General features: G+C 33.7%; 2 protein-coding genes across 2 annotated transcripts in view; one reads left to right on the forward strand and one right to left on the reverse strand.

Moving 5' to 3' along the window:
• Positions 1-1109: 1109 nt before the first annotated feature.
• LOC134663186 (endoribonuclease CG2145-like) lies at positions 1110-5416 on the reverse strand. The gene is made up of 7 exons (XM_063519565.1): positions 5224-5416; positions 3500-4394; positions 3087-3198; positions 2523-2607; positions 2153-2296; positions 1750-1838; positions 1110-1346 (listed from the first exon to the last, which is right to left on the reverse strand). Exons 1-7 carry the CDS (start codon positions 5282-5284, stop codon positions 1113-1115), a joined length of 1620 nt encoding a protein of 539 aa, XP_063375635.1. The 5' UTR covers positions 5285-5416; the 3' UTR covers positions 1110-1112.
• Positions 5417-8138: 2722 nt separating this feature from the next.
• The window catches only part of LOC134663213 (dynein axonemal heavy chain 8), a 62365-nt gene continuing 49559 nt past the window's right edge, over positions 8139-20944 (forward strand). Inside the window, exons 1-18 of the mRNA XM_063519601.1 lie at positions 8139-8587; positions 8673-8783; positions 10010-10121; positions 10539-10681; positions 11563-11764; positions 12035-12198; positions 13655-13831; positions 14275-14378; positions 14680-14899; positions 15073-15219; positions 15297-15436; positions 15539-15623; positions 15772-15917; positions 16832-16976; positions 17232-17330; positions 17998-18124; positions 19479-19581; positions 20137-20302. Coding sequence (XP_063375671.1) covers positions 8285-8587; positions 8673-8783; positions 10010-10121; positions 10539-10681; positions 11563-11764; positions 12035-12198; positions 13655-13831; positions 14275-14378; positions 14680-14899; positions 15073-15219; positions 15297-15436; positions 15539-15623; positions 15772-15917; positions 16832-16976; positions 17232-17330; positions 17998-18124; positions 19479-19581; positions 20137-20302 — 2694 coding nt within the window. The 5' untranslated portion in view covers positions 8139-8284. The remainder of the gene's footprint in view (positions 8588-8672; positions 8784-10009; positions 10122-10538; positions 10682-11562; positions 11765-12034; positions 12199-13654; positions 13832-14274; positions 14379-14679; positions 14900-15072; positions 15220-15296; positions 15437-15538; positions 15624-15771; positions 15918-16831; positions 16977-17231; positions 17331-17997; positions 18125-19478; positions 19582-20136; positions 20303-20944) is intronic.

The raw sequence follows: 20944 nt of genomic DNA on the forward strand, positions 1-20944 counted from the left end.
GCGCCTAAAATTTTTGTTTTATTATTTTATTAACAACATAAGTAGGTACATGAAATTTTGACATTGACACTTGACAGCATTGTTTAGGGATACCGTAAGCAAAGTAAAAAGTCCCAATTTTCTACCCGATCCATTTCTTTTTAATTCTGTTTTATTGTTATTTATATTGAAGGTCAAAAACTACTTAAGTGGGGGCTTTGCTAAAATGACAATCATTTGCAGAAAACAAAATTAAACACTATTGTCTCACTATCACTCTTTCATAGTAGTACGTGTGCATATGCGTGTGATTTTAAACGTCACAATTTCATGGAAGTTTTATGTTTAAAAAAACACTTGCACAGTCTGTGCTATTAAAATCGCTGCCAACTTACATCGGTCTAACGTTATTTTATAGTCCTTGTCTACTTGATAACAGGTTAACGGTCAAACAAATTAAAAAGTAGAAAAATTCACGAAATTCGAAATACATATATTATATATGTGTTTGTGTATTGCATTGCTTTATCTGTGCTATTCTTCCTTTATGCCGCCTCGCAGCCACGGATAGTCAATTCAAATTCTTCAAACACACAACAACACTGCACACAATTACGAATAATGAGTAGGTAGTACGTAGTATCTTCTTAGTAGTTTGTGGTAGGTACATTTAAGGCTTCATATATGTATGAGGTTGTTTACATCTAGGTATCATTCCGCCGCATAATTTTGGCTATTTTAAGACGACATATGTATATAGTTCTATCTCCTACTCGGGAGAAAGTCCACCTCATCCTTATAATATTGTAGTCAACTAGGTAGTCTTACTTCTTAACCTAAACAACGGGGATGAAATGATACAAAATTTGACAACATTAACAGCCACTAAAATATTTAATGAAAAACCAAAATTACAAGCTTTAGTTGTATCTAATTTAATTTGTAATTTGTATCCTTATTTTTTAGTTTTATCAAAAAAAAATTAGGATTACTATAGCTATAAAAAAATTACAATATAATGTTAAACAAATCTCATATAACAAGTAAATTTATTTTTATTTATAAAATGAGTCAAAATAATCCCTTACAATGCTTACAATACTTTATAACATGCTTACAATATTTATTAGGCCTTAGATTTGAGGATAAGCACTACCAATTAAATTTTTGCTACGATAGCGGAATGTGTGAGATATTATTTGGACATCTTTATTGGCCAGCTTCAGCCTGCAGTCATTATCAGCACGAGTAACAAAACAAATAGTGTACAGTGCTACTTCCAGTTCCGGCGATGTTCCAACGAACATAGTATCAACAGGTTTGTCAGCACCATTCTGGTTAAAGTGGAGTTTCATTACAGCTCCTTTCTGTAAATATAAAATAACTATAGTGTAGTCGTATAGTAACTAGCATAGTGTATAAAATTGTGCATTACTATTTTGGCTGGTTGTCTTGTTATACTTGGTCAAGCAGATCTTGTCAGTAAAAAAGGTGGCAAATTTGGAAAATGTAGGCGTGAAGGTATATCGTCCCATAGAAAATTTGAATTTCGCGCCTTTATTTACTGACAAGATTTGCTTGACCAGCTATAAATACTGAATACATTCAAAGGGTTATGTTATTGTAAATTCTTAATTTAATTTAGTAAAAAAAAATTAACAAAAGTAAAATGCGAGGATAGAAATGGCATTCAGCAATTATACATCCATCCATTCACCGATGTCTGCATTAACTGGTTAAAATACCTATATAAATATTTATTTTACTCACGTCACCAATGGGCAAGTATTTAAGGTATCCCAAATAGTTGACCCTGTTTGCTGCCTCTTCTTTAGCAAAATAAATCCAGTTATGCAGTCCTGTACAAACAATATAATAAATAAACCAGTGCTACGTTTTAACAACTGATCGTTGTCCAATAAAACTCGGACTCCTGTTTCTTACATATCAGAATATTTTTTGGGTTCATCATTGTCAGAGGCTCAGAGCGCGTTCGCAAGAAATCTTGTGAAAAACAAGAAATTCTATTTAGTGTAGGTAGAGTCTGTGCGGAAAGAGAAGAGAGTGGGATCCAATACATTCTACGATTTAAACTTGTAGGTACACCGTCTTTCATATTAAGTCTAAATACGCCTAAATATGTATGTATATACCATCATATGATTGTACTTACCCAAAACTTCTCCGTTCCTTAATTCAGAAACAAAAATATGTTCAAATCCTGAACTGCTTATTTTTCCTTTACCTCTTGAATACAATCCAAACCACAACTGCTTTAGAAAATCACGCTGCTGTCTTGGATCCGGTGTAACATATCCTTAAAACACAAAATGAGTATTGTTAATCTTCATACCTATTTAGTGGAATATCAAAATTTCATAATACGGATAAAAATAAAACGTAGGTACCTTTACTTATTTAAACAACAATAGAATTCACATTATTAACTCAGTTAACACTTTTTTGTGTACACGATTTAAATGAAATTGACATAATATAGGTCGTAAAAAATCTAAATAGGACTAGATCTAAAAAAATCTCACCTTTTTCCTTCAAGAAGTTCATCATGTGACGTATGACGGTAGTAGACATGATAACGTCCATAAAAGCATTTTCTTCGTTTCTTTCCTGAAAGGAGAGTACTTACATCTTTAACTACTTTTTTATAAATTACTAATAATAATAATTACTATATATAGTTTGTCAAAGGACTGTCTCATTTCAAACATAGACAGAGAGAATCATACTATCTTTGTCTTACAGTAGTACTAGCTAGCACCCAAAAGAAATGGATGAGTATAATTTTCCTGGTTCTTACTGACTGACAAATTGGTTTGACCAACTGTATTAACATATACTTATAAAAGTAGCTATATAACTACTGTAAATATTTATCTTTTATTTATTTAATTTTTTTCATAAATCCATTTCTCGGTCAGTAAATTACAAAGAAAAGTCGATAAGAACAAGTACGATTAGTGCTTAAAATAGTGTATTCGTAATTTGGTGACAAAGGCCAACAAATTCATATTTTTGTAAATTAAATATTTTATATCTTGGATATTACTTTGTAAATTAAGCTTAATTTAAGCAACATTTTAACTAACCTGTGGAGTAACATATTCATTAACAAGAGTATCCCTTTCGTAATTATCTAATAGAGGTACAAATTTTTGAATTGTCGGAATGTTCCAGGCTGCTTGTGAAACTGTTAGTAATCTGTGGAAAAATATTGTAGGTAAACAAGTCATTCATCATCCGAATGATTCGAATATGACGGACATGCTATAATGTATAATTTAATTAAATTACGTAATGGAAAGATAAGAGAAGTGACAAAGAGCACTTCTTTAAAAAGTTTAATATACTTAATTTGAATTTAATTTAAAATGATTACCATAATGGTAATAAATCGTAAAAATAAAGATGCTATATATTATATCTAGCTATCAATAATTTATAAATAGAAATGAAAATATGTAAATATGTAAACATAGAATAACTACACAATAATACTTACGGCAGTGGCGCCTTATCTTCTGTTGATTGGGATGTTGTTTTTTCTTGATAATTAATAGTTACATACTTTGCCGCATTATTAGTATCCTTCCTCAAAAGCTCTTCACTTAACGATTGAAGTTCGGCATCACTTGGACCATTGGAACTACTGGGTTGGTTATTATTTTTATTGTTATTTAAAATTGCACTTGGCAATTGTGGAGACACCGGTCTTGGCGTTGGTGACGTAACTCTTGATATTGAAAATGAAGGTTTCGTTGAGGGCTTTAAAGTACTTTGAGCATTAGACCCTGACAAAATAGAACTGTAACTTTTGGTCGTTTGTCCTGGAGGCAGTTTCGGTGTAGCATCTGTAACAGGCTGATTTACTTTCGTACCTCCCCAGACCGTTACAGTGGAGCCTTGTTTAGTTGTTCCTTGCAAGATGGAGCTGTAAGATGGTGGCTTTGGTGTTACAACTCCGTTATTGCTTTTACTATCAAAAAAGTTTACTAGGTCTTGCACTTGTCCAGGTCGTTTTTGATGATGTTGAGAATTATCTAAAGGCTTTGGAGTTGTGAATTTCGGGTTAACGAAGTCTCTTCTAGGAGCTGTGCTTGATGGTTTTGCTGTGGTGTGTTGCGAAGTTCCGAGTGATTGTGTTGAAAATGTAGATGGCGATACGTAATCTCTCTTTCCAGTGGGATTAACAAAGTCTCTTTTTGGCGATGTTGCAGTATTAGCAGTAGTTTGATGTGAAGTACTGGATGGAGATTGTGATGAAAATGAAGGGGCTACATAATCTCGTTTGTCTGAGTTTGTCTGTGTCTGCCCTTGATATTGTAATGACCCTGTAGCTTCATGTAGCAGAAAATCCGAGTTTTGATTGTATCGTCGTGACTTATCAATCTCCAGACCTGGAAATATAAATCAACTGGTAAGTTTTTTAACTCCCTTAAACTTTTTATACAAAATCACTGGTAGGGTGACAATAAATTTCTGTTAAAATTTAATTTCAACTTCAAAAGTAGTTATGATAAAAAAAGAACTGAGTTGTGTTTTTTTTTTACGATGATTACCTTCCTAGTTACAAATTTCACCTAAGACTTATGTACCAAACATATACCTATTCCTGATTATTTTTTAATTACCAACCTTATAAATCAGTGTGTCTATAATTAACCTACGGGTATGATTTATTCGATCATCAAAGAAAATTAATATGAGTAGTTAATAAAACCATATTTATGTCACCGAAATCGAATCAGCAATGTCATTAATTCACACAATGGTCACACACCACAACGTCCACAATAAACCAGCTCACCAGTAAAACAAAGTATTGTTTGTAGTGTTTCTTATTTGGTCAGCCAAAGTAGGAAATATTAGCTAGGTATAGTAGCGATAGTAAAATTTCAAGACTATTTACTTTAGCTTCTCTGCAATAAGCAGTAACGGAGAAATAACTTTTGGATGAAAAAAAAAAGATTTAATTTCATTGTTGTTTTTGATGTAATAACAACAAAAAATAATATAGGTAGTGACTAAAAACATAGTGACAAAACATTAATATGTGTTATTAAATGTTATTATAAACTCTTAATTTAACAAGAATCATTTAGTTCGCATTGATATCAATTACAAGTGGGTATTTAAGTTTTCAACCTTATTGACTTATATTTTGCACTTTTGCTCAACTCCACAAAACCTCAAACAGTTAGATAAACAAGTGAAACAACGACTCACACTGATTAACATAAAAACACATGAATATCGTAAATATCACAGATAAATGTTTATCAAACATTTTCACTACTTAGTATTAACCTATATAAATAAATAATGATTTCACAGCAATTCAATATTGTGACTAGATTGACCACTTTCGTTAACACCGTCTGGCCAGACGCTATGTTGAATGTTCACTAGACGTGTAGTCGTGTACCAAGACGTTCATAATATCTCATCTGCCCTACTTGTGGCCGCTTGTACCAGATTGACTGCCACAGACTTTTAATTCTGCATAACATGAATCGTCGTTATATTATACATTTTTTATACCGTAAAAATATGATAAATATACACAGCAATTAATCAACGAGTAGTAGGTAATATGATGATTTCAAAGATTTTATATTTATATTCACTGTCAAACTAGGTAAAGAAATGACGCAGAAAAAACAGATGGCAGCACTAAAGTCATTAAAAAAATCTTCCGCGGGAGCACATAAAAACTTCCTCTTTTATAAACTGAACTATACAGGGTCAACCAAATCTTGTCAGTAAATAGGAACAAAAAAAATTATACGCATCCTTTTCTTTTGGGTGCTAGTACTAGTGTTAGACAAAGATAGTATGATTCTCTCTATGTTTGAAATCAAACAGACCTTTGACACACTATAGATGTCATGTACCAAAGAATAAGTGACCAAAGTATAATTTATGTATAGGATGTGTGACTACTTAAAACACAAATACATATTTTTTAATAATAATTATAATGTGATTTGTTCTCTACTTGAACTTCGTTTTTTATTACTAAAATAATGAATACAATACTTTGTATTAAAAGCACTGACTAAAATTGTCTAATAAGTGACACATTAAAATAATGAATATAACTATATAAAACTATTTAAATTGGTTAACTATAGTAGTTTATGCAACAGTGATATAATAAGGGTTCTTAAAATTCAAGGGTCGAAGTTACAAAACGAGACGTAGTCGAGTTTTGTAAAAAAAGACCCGAGAATTTTAAGAACCAATTATGAGCTGTTGCATACATTACTTTTTCTATGACAGCTGCAGCAAAAAAAAAAAAAGAAAAAAAAAAAAAAAAAAAAAAAAAAGAGAGTTATTATTAAAAAAAAAGAGATTATTAAAAAAAAAGAGTTATTATTTAAAAAAAATTGAGTTATTATTTAAAAAAAAAGAGTTATTATTTAAAAAAAAAAAGAGTTATTATTGTAAATGAAAACATACCTCTTTCAATCAAGATGATCGGAACTAGTATCTTTAAAAAAAATAAAGCAGTTGTATTATACTCATAAGATGACTGCTAGCAGTCATCTTATGAGCCTATAGACAAAGCATTCAAATGACATTGCTTTAGATATCACTGTCAGTCATTTAATTGACACATTTAAGTGCTGGAGTAGAAAAACATATAAAGAGCGTATTGTAGGTATATTACGTATTATGTATGTATGTATGTATATACTTTATTGCACATGGAAATAAAAACACGAGAAACATAGTTACAGAGTAAATTAAATACAACAAAGGCGAACTTATCCCTGTATGGGATCTCTTCCAGTTAACCTTTGAGGAAACGAATAAAACAAAACATAAGTAACGATTAACCTAAATAAAATAAATAAATACTCAATATATATCATAAATAAATAGATATGAGCTCGAACCAGAAAAGTAAAGGAAACTAAAGAAGTACTAATCGAGGAAACCCGAATTACTTACGTATCGAAAAGCCACATTTTTTTAAGCATATTATCGTCTTGGTCTTGGTTTATGCGTTTATTACATTTAACATACCTACTACGTTGTACGCAATTGTTGATTGTTGTCAATAAATTGACCTTAATTTATTATACTGGTCATGCTCAAAGTAAGTGTCGTACCGTTTCTAGGTTGTGAAATTTGTACGGTTGTATATGATTTATTTTAGCACCTAAATTTCATAAATATAATATTGTCTTCGGTGACCGCGATAGTTACTCACCTCACTCGCGATAGTTTTGAATATATTTGTCCCGAAGAGTTTCTTGCCGGTCCCATTCCTCCTCCTACAATTTAGGAGATAATTAAATCTTCTCGGGTCAGAGGTGTAGGGTTAGAGCCGGCGTAGCTTTATCGCGTAGCTTTATCTTTACTAGAAAATAGTTGTTATGTAAAACTAGCTTTATGAACTAATTTTGCACGTTTAACGTATAACCAGCCTTTGCATGTATATTCGTCATAATGGAGAGCAGTACGTAGTACTGACATTTTAGATTAATTTGGTTACTTAATAATAAAAAAAGTAAGGTCAAGTAAAAATTGCAAATAAGTACGAACGTTAGTTTAAGATAAATGAAAAATAATTGTGACAGGAATTATAAAAAAGAAGAAGTAATTTCTCTCTCAATCTCTTAACTCTAAACTTTTAATATTTACCCTACTTTATGGGTAAAGGAACTCGCTGACCACTTCGCTTAGATACCAAAAACAACAACACTCAAAGAAGGTAGGATCCATGTAGGATCCTATAGAAGTGGTATACGCGTGCCTCCGTGAGGGACAAAACAAAGGCAATGCGACACTATGATTGGTCGAATTTATTTGTTGCGCACCATAATACAGTACTAAATTTACGATGGGGAATAAAAAAAATGTGAGACTGTGACAAGGACACACAATAATAGTGCTTTCGCTGCTACTCTTACTGAAAGCTACATAAGACTATCCCGTTCGGTAATTTCCCCCACCCCTCATGCCAGGTCCAGTTAAAATACTAGATTCATGACAACCCCTTACACAGAGCAAGAAAGAAATATGTAGACCATGATGCAGACCAGACCAAAATCACGGTCCGGGACGCCCGTCTAGTGATGCCATTATAGGAAACGGAAAAAACATTTACAAAGCAGAAAATGTCTATGGTAGAAATATTCGATATTTAAATTTGAAATTGACCTCAATTTCGAACTACAGTTTTTATGTGAATGTTTGATACTTACGTCAATCAATTATAACAGAGAGGCTGTTTGTGCATATTGTATTATTTAATTGAATTGATTTTCTTAAAGCCATGGCAGACGAGGCTGGTGGTGCGGAAGCTCCGCCTGCCGAAGGCCCGGCAACCAGTGATGACAAACAAAGAGCGGAAGACATTGAGAAAACTGCGGAGAAAATTGAAAGTCTAACACACATTGCCCACCGCAAAGCTTCCATGTTTCCGCAATCACAGGCCACTCAGGAACGGGTTGAAGTGGACCGAACCGCGCTTGAGGCTATCCTTGACGTCGGATCACGGCTGAAAGACATCCAGAAGAGAAGCAAAGTTTCTATGAGCACTTTGGCACTAGGCCAAGAGTCTTATAAAGAGAAGCAAGTAAATAAACTTTCTGATTAGACTGGTTTGTTTTATTTGTCTAGTTAATTTAGATATAGTTCTGAATTGACTTTTACTTTTGTAGGCTAAGGCAAAGGAGGCGCGTAACAATCGCGTGGGAAGCCTGAAGACTCAGCACAGGTTTTTACTCGAGATGGCAGGCGCTATTTTGAATAGAAAGGCAGATTATGTACTGGTTAGTTTTTTCTTAATGTATTTCTTTACTCACTCTTATCTACATTCGTATTTCTTCTTCTTTTCTTTTTTTATTCTTGAAGTGACAATGGACACCCATATCAAATTTTAAGAGGTACCTAGGTAGTAGCTATTACAAATATATTTGCAATAGTTTTTAATTCGCGGACATTAAGAGCTATGGGACATATCTTTGAGTAGGTATGATGTGTGCACTGTGCACCCATATTTTTACACTTGACTGTACCATTGAGTAGAGTACTTGTTAGTCTTGTTACGATAACATCATGGTATAGACCATGGATAACATTATGAAAGCCGCTAGGTATCTCTCATTATGACAATGTACGAAATGGTACAGTAATGAAATCCCTTGAGAGAGAGTATTCGAAGATACCCTGAAAAAAGGTACGGTACCTTTTTTCAGGGTATCTTCGAATACTCTACCACTACCGATATGCTATTGAACATCAAAAACGTAATTACTTTAGAAAATCCTTTCTCCGGTTAACTATTAGTTGTCAAACTACGAAAAGGGTTCAAAAGAGCGTAACATTTCTAAGTCTGAAAAGCAAACTACGGTGCGGCTGCTCTAGTGAAAAGTTTTAACCCTTAAATGCATGATTTTTTCTTTTTGCCCGTAATTAATATATGTATCACATAATTGTTTGCCGTTTCTAGGAAAAATTGTAAAAAAAATTATATCATCGATTTTCACTGCGAAATCAGTGTTAAAAGTTGCATAGGCTAAATCATATTTTTGGAAATATATAGCTATTAGTAAAGGATATAGGAAAAATCTTAACTGCCATCTGAAAGGTACACTATTTATGATGTTCCTATGATAAAGTTTGTAAATATAAAATAATTACAAACCCCAAAAAATCTGCCCAAAATCACATACTAAAAATCATCAACTTCCAGGTTTTTCCAAGTTTTCCGACATTTCGTCTATAAACAAATGTAATTTTTATAAATTAAAATACTGCGTAAATTTATGTTATAATTCGGAAATTTTATTAGTTTTACTATTGAAATAATATACATGAACAAATAGAATTTGTTTAACCCTTAATCTGTGAGCTGTCTTATGCTTTGTAGACATTTGGCAACATTATGCATTTAAGGGTTAAGAATAAGAATAAGAATGATTTATTGCAGTACTGTGTACATATGTAGATGGTAATCATGGCACAATTTGTTTCAACAGTTGTTGTTTAATTTCAGGAAGGTGTCTACGATGCGGATATTCATATTGATTTGTTGGACAGTGCAGTCGCTGAAGGTGGCCGCAACTGTATAGTTCTCTGCGATGCCTTGTTACCACCAGTAAAAATGGGTAATTTTTGACATAATATCTTGAACGTTTTATAAACAAATATTACGAGAGGAAAACCGAACATATTTAAAATAGAAAAAACTCTACTTAAGTAGAGAAGGTAAGTTAATTTATTTTATTATTTTTTTTATTTTTATTTCCACACTTACAACTATCTTTACAGGTGACCTAAGACAATAGTGTAACTATTAACCATACAGTTAACAATCAATCTTCAACATCAACATTAAGTTGACAATCAATCTTTCTTTTAATACCTATGTGCTCAAATTCTTTCTGCACACGCTTATATGTTTACTTCATTCACCATAGCTACTTACAAAGTTTTGATGGTACTTACTTAAAAAAAATGGCATTTTTTTATCACTGAAAGACTAAGTGCAGAGGCTATAATCATATACGTACTTATTTTTTCAGAATCCGGCCGATTTGTGCCTAACCAAAGAGGCAGGATGGAGCGAACATACATTTCAGACGCTTCGTCTATTGGCACTTGCGGACGATGTATCGCTATGTATAGGATTAAAAACAAAGTCATTGAGACTAAAAATGTTGCCGACGTAAGTGCCTGAAAGCATATTTCATGATATTTTTGCCTGAATAGTTTGTAATGAATGGCGTGTTTGCATGAGGCGAAAGATTCCAGTGTGAGTGTGATTATCTATGTCATTACTTACCACTGCTGGTCTGTTGAATGGAGACGATTAGAGATTATAAATAATCTCATCCTACCAATTACCTATCTACTTACTTTTATTTTAATTGTGTTGACAATCCTTCATGGAGTTATGATTTTATTTCATTAGTATTGTTATCATTTTCATTTTTATTTTCACGATCATGATAGATATTCTTATATTTTTGACATCAATGCAAACTTATTATGTAGGTAATTGTCTTTCATGAAATAAATCATCTAATCTAATCATCTTCATGTAGGTATCTACTCTCTAGTTAAAGGTTTAGCACACCTAAAAACTCGGCACCGGAACGGCACCGTCTCAACCGGTCCCGCTCTGTGGGTATTACTTATTTGTAGGAAACAAAATACAACGGGAAATGAGGTTAACGCCGGGTTATTCCCAGTAGTTACCACCAAGTTGTTACCAGTGGAAAAAAATAACAACTTGGTGGTAACTAGTGGGAATAACCCTTAACGCCTAGTTGACGGTGAGCCGACTTGGGGCGGCGGCGACGCTGGTCTGATGGCGAGGTTTCAGATATTTGCATTTGTGACAGATTTTCCATCAAATTTATCTACGGCTGACTATACAGTTCGCATTTAATAGAGGCGACAGTCAAAGTTGCCAAATACATTGCAACACATCCTTGTTCCTATAGTACCAATATAATCTTGAAATATAATTGGCCAGCAGAATATGGCCGAATGAGGTATATTTAAAATAATTTGTTCTCTAGTATCAAAGGTGTTGGGTTACAGGATTATTACTTGGTCTTTATTGACATGGACCAAGAGAGTGAAAACGTAGTGTCCGGAGTATACAAGATGTTGACAAGCGCGTATGTGCCCGCTCTGCAGGCGTGTAAGGCGTGGGGCGATATCAACCCCCCAAATCCTAAGAGCGATGATATAATAAAAACGTACTTGTCTAAGATGAACTTGTTCTTTGATTATTTAGCAAGTGAGTATTAAAATACCTTAAAAAATATTTATTTATTTTAATTTATTTAAATACATTAAATTATACCTTACCTTAAAGCCTAAAATACCTTAAAGTTACCCTGGTAACTATAAAATAATTGTAGCCAAACTGTGAAAGCGGAGCTCAAGGAACCTCATTGAGTTTTGGAAGATTATAATTATTTTGGTTGTGCACCTAATGCACAATGACTATCTAGCTGTTTTACATTTAATTTTGTCATAAACTTGAAAAATAACTCATTTTGACCAGAGACAAAAATCGACTTGGATTGCTGCACGAGATTTAAGGTAAATGAGGTGTTATATGAGGAACATCTGTCCAGTGCAGAGAAAATGAAAGTTGCTATTACGAAAACTTACGTCTTGGAAGAAATTTGTACTTTCGTGAAACAGTGGATGAAACAGATTACTATGGTAAGTCAAAGCTGCTAAATTACGACGTAGCATTGATGTAGAATAAAGAACTGGATACCCAATCAGCCGCAAAAAATGGCCCCGCAAAAGTAACGTGAAAACAGATCACGCGTTACTTTTTCGTTTAGTCTTGTTTGGAACGCTCAAATGTGAAGTTGTCAAAAATGACGAAATGTGCAGTAAAAATATGCAAAAATAACAACGATAAAAAAAGGAAAAAGGATGGAATTTATTTCTTTCGGTTAGTTCTTTTGATAGCATTACAGAATTTATGTAATCTGGTGGTAATTTCACGGTTTTGAATAAATTATTTTGTTAGTACCAAAGAATCCCTGTCAAGGAACAAAAATCCAATGAGTCGATGTGAGGTCTATATTTTTTTAAATTTTTATATAGAATTCATAAGGAATATTATTATGTTTAAATTCAAGATTTCCAAGAAAACCTATGCGACGTGCAGAGTGGAAAAAATTAGATTCTTACAATGAGCTCTTTCATTTGATATGTAACACGATATAGTTTGAAAAACTTTATTTTTTAATTTTATCATTTACCCCCCAAAAATGGCCTCCATATTTAAAATTCATTTATTTACGTTACACGTCCATCTTTGGGTCACAAACTTACATATGTGTGCCAAATTTCAACTTAATTGGTCCAATAGTTTCGGAGAAAATAGGCTGTGACAGACGGACGGACAGACAGACACACGAGTGATCCTTTAAGGGTTCCCGATAAAATTAAACCATACCAAGAACCTGTGTACGTTAGTTATAATGAGTAATAACCGCGATAGTTTAAGGAAGAATATAAATTTGTTTTATTTCTTATTTTGATTTATCTGTAAAATTATATTAAAGTATACCAAGCGACTCCATTCGTTCATTATTTTAGTTTGACGTAAATACAATGGTCACGTTACGTTAGTGCCATCGGACTAAATTTTTTAACAGTGTTGGTACCTCTGTTTGCAAATTTGACACTTAACGCTTACGACATTAAGCTCTTTTATGTACGAAACATTTATCTTGACTCAAAATTTACGTAAGCGTTTTTATCATCAATGCAAATGATGCGAAACGTCATTGGGATTGGGATCCACATTTGTTGATGTTTTTGTTCTGCTTTGTGTGTCTATTTCTTTTATATTAAGTCAGTGCGACGTAGGTACAATTTTTACCATTTTTTTCCATCAATATCATATTGCTTGTGGAACTTGGAAACGACAATACAAAAATAAAAAATAATTTTCGCTTAAAATTAATTAAAAAAAAATCTTGATCGTACGTGCTTGCAAACTATTAAATTATTGCTTTAAAAAATATTGGTTTAAAGGGTTAAAAACCGAAGTGATCCCATAAGTGTTCCGTGAACAGTTTTGTAAGGAACTCTAAAAATCGTGGTATTAAGATCAGGCCTTTTGAATTAACATATTGTATTTGGGTGTTACTTTAAGGTCTTAGTACAAAGCCAGCAGCTAAGAAGAGAACCGTCCAACATTGGTCCTTTGGCTGAACTGGACCATTGGAGACGCCAACTTACTACGTTCACTTCTATCATAGAACATATCAAAAGTGACTTATGCCAGATGTATATACATACACTTATCCGGGCTAAATCCAAACTTATAAAGGTACTTATTAACTTTTGTTTTTTTAACTTTTAAATGTGCATCTATCTATCGAGAAAATTGTTATTTAATTTTTATTTAAAGGTCAACCCAAGACAATCTTAACCGGTTGGTAAAGACGATGAGCGATGATTTTGTAGTAGAAGGTATCTAAGTTATAGGACTAAAACTAGGGTATCGTCTCTCTCATTCGTTTTATGATTATTTCGTATCATTCTGTATTCGTCACTTTGTTCTTTACTTTTTCGTTTTTTTCGTTATCTTGTTTGGTCAAAGTCTGTCACTCTTCATTTCTTATTATTTTGTTGTCACGGTCTTCCTTGGTCTTATTCGCTATTTGCCGTCCCCGTATTTCGTATGTAGGTAATTATTACTAATCGCCTCTGTTACGGTAGACCTTTTAAGTAGTAAGTAGAAATAATTTGATAACGTTAAATAATTTACAGAAATGGAGATTACTGGACAACCAAGTTACCGATTATTATAATGAAGCGTTTGATAACGTTAAATATTTATATGCTTTGGAAAAGTATTGCGAGCCGTTATATCGGTAAGAAGAAGAGTTCTCATATGTTGTTTTATGATTTCAATGAATCCCTACCCGCCTTGTTCATGAACCTTAGCTAACCTGTGTTAAGCTATATCTCTTTCTAACAAACACAAATGACATAATGGCAGATAAACGATTATCAACATTTTGTTTTATTTAAAAGCCTGAACAGACGATTACATGTATTAAATGTGTTTATTAAATGTATGTAAGCTTAATAGTAAGAGTAAATTGATGTAAATGTATCTGATTGATTTTGCTTTACTTACTTTAAGTACTCGTATACATTTTTTTCTTCCAGATGTGATCCACATACTATGGAACAATATATACCTGGACTTTTATACACCGTGCGCATGGTTTATGCTACATCTCGTTATTACAACACCACTAAACAAATATCAACATTGCTGGTCAAAGTCACCAATCAAATACTCAATATGTGCATGAATTATTTGACCAAAAACGGAAAAAAGACTATTTGGAATCAAGATAAACTAAACTTTATCAGTAAGGCATTGGTAAGATTTGAACAAAATAATAAGGTACCTATATAAAGGTTTGGTAGCAAGTATTTGCCACTCTAAGACGGTTTCTAAAAACTTTTAGAACTCATTCTTAAGCTCCTATGCTTCAAAAATATGTGATCCAATAGATATTTAGATGTAATTTTGATTATTTTGTCGCTTTTCAGTTTTGTCTGGGTTTATACAGCTTTTACCGTGAATGTTACGATGAGACACAAAAAGAAATGCAAGAGGCAGCGGACGAAAAACCTTTCGGTTGCTCTGAAATGTACATATTCGGAAAATTCGAGACTTTCAGGAGAAGACTTATCAAGGTGTATTTGAAATAATAGAAAATATAATTTACATAGTGACGTTTGGTATTCTAATACTAATTTAATATTGTTTACAGATTATAGATTTGTTCCAAACTTATATTACCTACTATATCTTAAACAAGACCACTTTAGAGGGCATCGAAGAACATGCGTCATTGTTTAATAAATTCTTTAAATCTATATCGTCAAAAACCTATGACGCACTGGATCATAGGTAGGTACCTACTTCTATTTTTACGGTTTTTGAAATACGACATGAAACTGACATGGAGTACCTACTTGTTACGTAGATATTTATGTTTTACCTAAATTTCAGACGACCTGATTTCGACAAGGATTACAAGACCTATAAAGACGCTGTTGCTAATCAAGAAGTGTTATTAGAAAACTTTATGATAAATGTAAGTACCTGACATAACTATCTTATAGTACCTATAATGTTACTTTGTATACCTTATTTATAACAAGAAGGTTGATTGGAATTAGAACGAAAACATTTAATTTTCTAGAGCTTGATTGAAACAATGATGAAAAACATTTATTTTTTAGAGCGTCAACAAGTGTCCCACTACTGAAATAGCTCTCCATTTGCTGAAACGATTCGAGAATCTCAAGTTGGGTTGCTTGTATCTTGAAGATCAATACTATGATTTGATAAGCAAGTTTACTTCCGAGATTGAATCATTACGTGACAGGTACAATAATTGATTGCAGCAAGCCCCACTATTTTCTTATTTTATTATAATCAAATCAAATACATATCATTTATTGTTCGGCTGTAATGGCCCATAGGTTGTAGGCAGCCAAGTCAGCTGGTTATTGCTTCAAGCAAAGATTCATTGATTCTATAAGATGGGTATGTAGTCTAAGAGAACAGAGTTTGACAGCTGAAGAAGATGGCACTGTTTTGTGGAAACTGTCAAACGTAAACTGTTGACAACTAGAGTAGCCACATTCAATCAATGATTTTTGCTACCTATTGTGCGCTATTTGCAGTTTTTTGCAGCACTTAGTTTTGTGATTACGCCTAATGTGTATATTGCATATATATAATTAAAATAAAATCATTTGATTCGTGCCGTCGAAGTTTTTAATGGTTAAGTATTGAAAGTAAATTTACAAGATAAATATGAAACATTAAAAACCTAAAGTTGCCTGGGGCATCGTCCCCAGAACGCTTGCTGCGTTTCCCCGCTGGATTGCCAGAGGGCCTACCGCGAACCACGTTCGATGTGTTGTCTCCCTGTCACACTTACGTACAAATTTACAAGTGCGACAGAGAGCCAACACGTCGAACGTGGTTCGCGGTAGGCCCTCAGACTAACGCTACGTCTTACGTAGGCGAACAACGCGCGAACGCCGCGCGGCCGCCGCGCGGCATTCACGTCTAAATCGCTCACGTACGAGTAGGACCTACTACCTATACGTATCAACGGTTTGTTTCATCCTCGCCGCGCCGCGCCGCGCCGCTCCGCGTTCGCGCGTTGTCCGCCTACGTAAGCCGTAGCGTTAGCCGCTGAGCGAAATATTCGTCCGCCCGAAAGTCGCCAGACACCCAGATAAATTTCTTTCACATCTTGTCTGGTGTCTGATTGAATCGTTTTGGTAGGTATAATGAGGAGAGAGAGGACCCGGACGTACCTTGGAACATGCCCCCCGTGTCCGGAAGGATTATGTGGATAAGGTTCTATGATAAAAATATTCAAGGTCCGATGGCAGAGTTCAAGAAGCAAGATGAGATTATAACACATATGGTATTCAATCCTTATATCTTTTATTTTGTGAAGAGTTATTTTTGATCAATCAAAATGTTGTGTTCTACCGATGTCCGAATCCGACCATCGAATATCATACTTATTAGTAGCTATCAAACTTGAATATTTATATTGCGTATGTATACTTATATAATTAAAAAGGTCTTGCTGTATATTATTAAATAGGTATTCGCTTTTATGTATAGTTTAGTAGTAGTTATTCAGATAGTAAGATATATAATTGTTTCATTCCAGAACACGCAGAGATGTATAAAACTTTTTAATGTCATGTACATAGTGTTTACTGAATTCGAGTTAATTTACCACAAAGCTTGGGCTGAAAATGTCGGTCAGGTGGGTTAAGAATAATTACCTACTTACTTTAGTTCCATGTGTTACTGTTATGTTTGAATTTCTCGTCAAAATAAAAATAAGATAAATATAAGTCACTGCATTGCACTTACCACTATTTGTATTGAAAGATTTCACTTGAAACTCACTCAGTTACACTACATAAGGTGCTATTTTACCTCCCTAGCGCGGAAATTAGCACTTTACGTGCCGATGTCGAAAATTTAGCTTCATATGTACTGTAGAACGTTGTACGATAAACGTGCGAATATTTAATAATTCGCAACTCGTGTCAATTTAAAACACTCCCTTCGGTCGTATATTAATTTATTGCCACTCGTTGCGCATTTCTTACTTTTCGTACTTGTATCGTAATAGACTATTGTCTATTATCAAAACTTACCTATGTATACGAAAACCAAATTTACCTTATAATATAATTGAGTATAGAACAGTGGTTCCTAACCTTTTCAGTCCGGTCACTCCTATGACTAACTAGGGAACCTGATTTTACCCTTCCTCCCAATGGTAATAAAAAATAAAACGTGTACGTTTGTTGTATTGTTATATTAGGTTAGCTTATTATCCCCGTAAAATGCCAGTTTTACCCCCAGGTTAGGAACCACTAGTATAGAAAAATATAATACCTAGGTACTCCTTTTTATTACAGGTCAGACTGGGCCTGATAGCGCCACTTCTCATAAGGCACCCGACGACAAATTTGTATATTGTTAATTTCAATATTTATATCCCCGAATGTATCAGAGAGGTCGAATATATGTGGCAATTAGGACTAAGTATGTATATGTAATTTAATTAACCTTTTAACCGCCAGCAATTTTTGATCGAGCGTGCTCGTGTCGCCACCGACAGTAATTGTACCACGCAGAGTAAGGTTGGCATAGTTACGGGAGTTATAAATGTGCAGAAAAAACCAAATCAGATCTTTGTCTTATTTATCAGACTGTGGCGAAATGAGCTGGATATGTAGTGTCTTATACACCGTGTTTTTATTGAATTCCGTTAACTTCGGGGTTTGGTTAAGTACGTTTAAGAGAACTAAATGGCATATTCAAATTTTCAAAAACAATTTTTTTTTTTTTGGTTTTTATACAAAAAAAAATAAGTTTAAAAAGTAATTAAATGTAGCACATAGCGTTGTTTTAACACGGGCATTACATTAAACTCAACCAAACAATTGAAATCTGTGACATATCAATGTCATTTCGAACATCGATCGACCGAGATTGTACTTAAGTTTAGTAGGAAATGTATGAACTCATTCTAAACACTAATCAATATGTAAACCGGCCCTAAGGCAAGTGTACACGCTTGTAGAGGCCTTATAGGAAAAAAATAAATTATTGATTATCTCCGAAATGGAGTTAATTAGAATATTGGTGTCTTTGAGAAAGTTACTTAATTTAAGCTCAGGAATGCACCCTTGAAATTAACGGAAATCAAAAAAAACACGGTGTATATCAGACTCTGGCGGTTAAAGGGTTAAATACACTAAGTGCCAGTTGCACCATCCGCATTTTAAAGACTGAACAACGTCGCCCGGCGCGCTGCGGCGGTTTACTATGAAACTTTCCATATAATAAAATTTAGCGAACTCTTTAACAATGACAAACAGTTTGGTGCAACCGACCCTCAAAGTGGTAAAAGTAACAATTACCATAGAGAAAAAAATACATAGAGTGCTCACTCCATACATCAGTTCAGACTATTAATTTCAGTGTCTACATCTAGCATCGAGTAGCGGAACTATCAGTACTGCTACTTGACAATAGATGTAGCAACGACCGGAAAGTCCTATCTCAACAGCATAAGACTTTCCGGTCGGTGGCGACATCTATTGTCAAGTAGAAGTACTGATAGTTCCGCTACTCAATGCTAGATGCTAATAGTCTTTTTGGTACTAAAACTGATGTATGGAGTGAGCACTCTATGTGTTTTTTTCTCTATGCAATTACATAGTATAATTATCCACTAGCCGCCCACGTCAAACCTTGCCAAGCAAAATTAAATTTTATTTTGTCAACACAAAGTTCAAATTAGAATGGAACAGGAGACCTTTTTATAGGTCTCTGGGTGACTAGAGGTTATACTATGTGATATCAACCTTGGTAATATTAACAATAATTTTAGGTGTACCAGATTCCGCGCAGGTCGTCGCATATTGTAAAGATCAAATATTAGAGAATTTCGAAAAAATGATGTATTTAGTGGAGCGAAATAACAAAATTAGAAAGTAAGCTTTTTGTTCATCCTATGATCCTTTAGCTTTTGTAACATTATCTTGAATAACCTATTAATTATTGTAGGCAATTGCATAATGTATAAAAATCAACAATAAAATATTAATTTAGGCTAATGTTTACCAATCTCATATTTGGGCGTTTTCTAAAATAAATATTTAAAACCCGATTCTCACAGATCCTGGTGTTTTTGGGTTCTTTCAACTCAGAATCACTAGCATATACAATCTTAATGATAAAAAAACTTGTCCCAAAAATTAGTATGAAAATAGTACAGTCCACTACGTCACGTCCATACAAGTGAAAAATTTTCTCATAATAAAACGTGACGTAATGGAATGGACATTTTGGGACATCTTTTTTTAATGAAAGGATAGAGAGTGCTGTCGATTCTGAGTAGAATGAGCCCAAGAATGTCCAGATTTGAAAGAATCAGGTTTTCGATATTTATTTTAGAAAACGCCCATTTAAGGTCACTAATTTAACACAGATTAGTGATCTTATGGATAAATTATAGCCATAGTATAAAAATGTCCGAACATATACAGGAGTATGCCAAAACTATATCTGCCATTGCTTCGAGCGCAGCTTGTGAAGTTGGAAAAAGCTTTCCAGCCCGGCCTCTCTACCATCACTTGGACATCTCTCGAGATACCAGCGTACTGTAGTGCCATTGAAGCCGTGCTTAATGAAGTCGATTTGTTTGTTAAAGAGGTATTTAACCTTTTAATGTACCTATTAATCCTCCCAAATATTCTTCGGCCCAATGCCTATGTTACTCGCCAATACATATTATAAAACAAAGTCCCCTGCGGCGTCTGTCTGTCTGTGTCTTCGCGATAAACTCAAAAACTACTGAACTGATTTTCATGCGATTTTCACCTGTCAATAGAATAATTTTGGATGAAGGTTTAGGTGTATAATTTGTAATGGTTTTGTGTAAATTGGTTGAACTACCCGTGCGAAGCCGGCCGTGATATGTATATAATAGGTATAAATGTACTTAACTAAAATCACACTAAAATAATGTCTTTAGTGGCAGATACGAAAGATGCTGATAAAAACGGACAGACAGACAGACGAGTGATCCTATTAGGGTTCCGTTTTTTCCTTTTGAGGTACGGAACCCTAAAAACATTAAGCTATCTATCTACAAACTAAATCTTCTTGAGGTTTCTACCACACCACAGTATAAAAATACTTCAGCAAACAGTTATTATCTGCGCAACGCATCGAAAATATTTGCTGGTCTCTGATTTGAGCCTTTAGTGAATTGCATAAAATTTGTCTTACATTATTCAGATGTCACAACTATGGAATAAAACATTGTATTTTAATCCCATAAATGAGCCATCT

Source organism: Cydia amplana, chromosome 4, assembly GCF_948474715.1.
Source record: "Cydia amplana chromosome 4, ilCydAmpl1.1, whole genome shotgun sequence".
NCBI lineage: Eukaryota > Metazoa > Arthropoda > Insecta > Lepidoptera > Tortricidae > Cydia > Cydia amplana.

Excerpts from the sequence above, each read along its gene's own strand:
- LOC134663186 (XM_063519565.1), bottom strand. The coding sequence starts at position 5,284 with ATGTTTGATAAACATTTATCTGTGATATTTACGATATTCATGTGTTTT. Across the intron at positions 4,395-5,223 it reads GTGTTTTTATGTTAATCAGT|GTCTGGAGATTGATAAGTCA; the intron begins GTGAGTCGTTGT and ends TTATATTTCCAG. Across the intron at positions 1,839-2,152 it reads AAGGAACGGAGAAGTTTTGG|GACTGCATAACTGGATTTAT; the intron begins GTAAGTACAATC and ends TTGTTTGTACAG.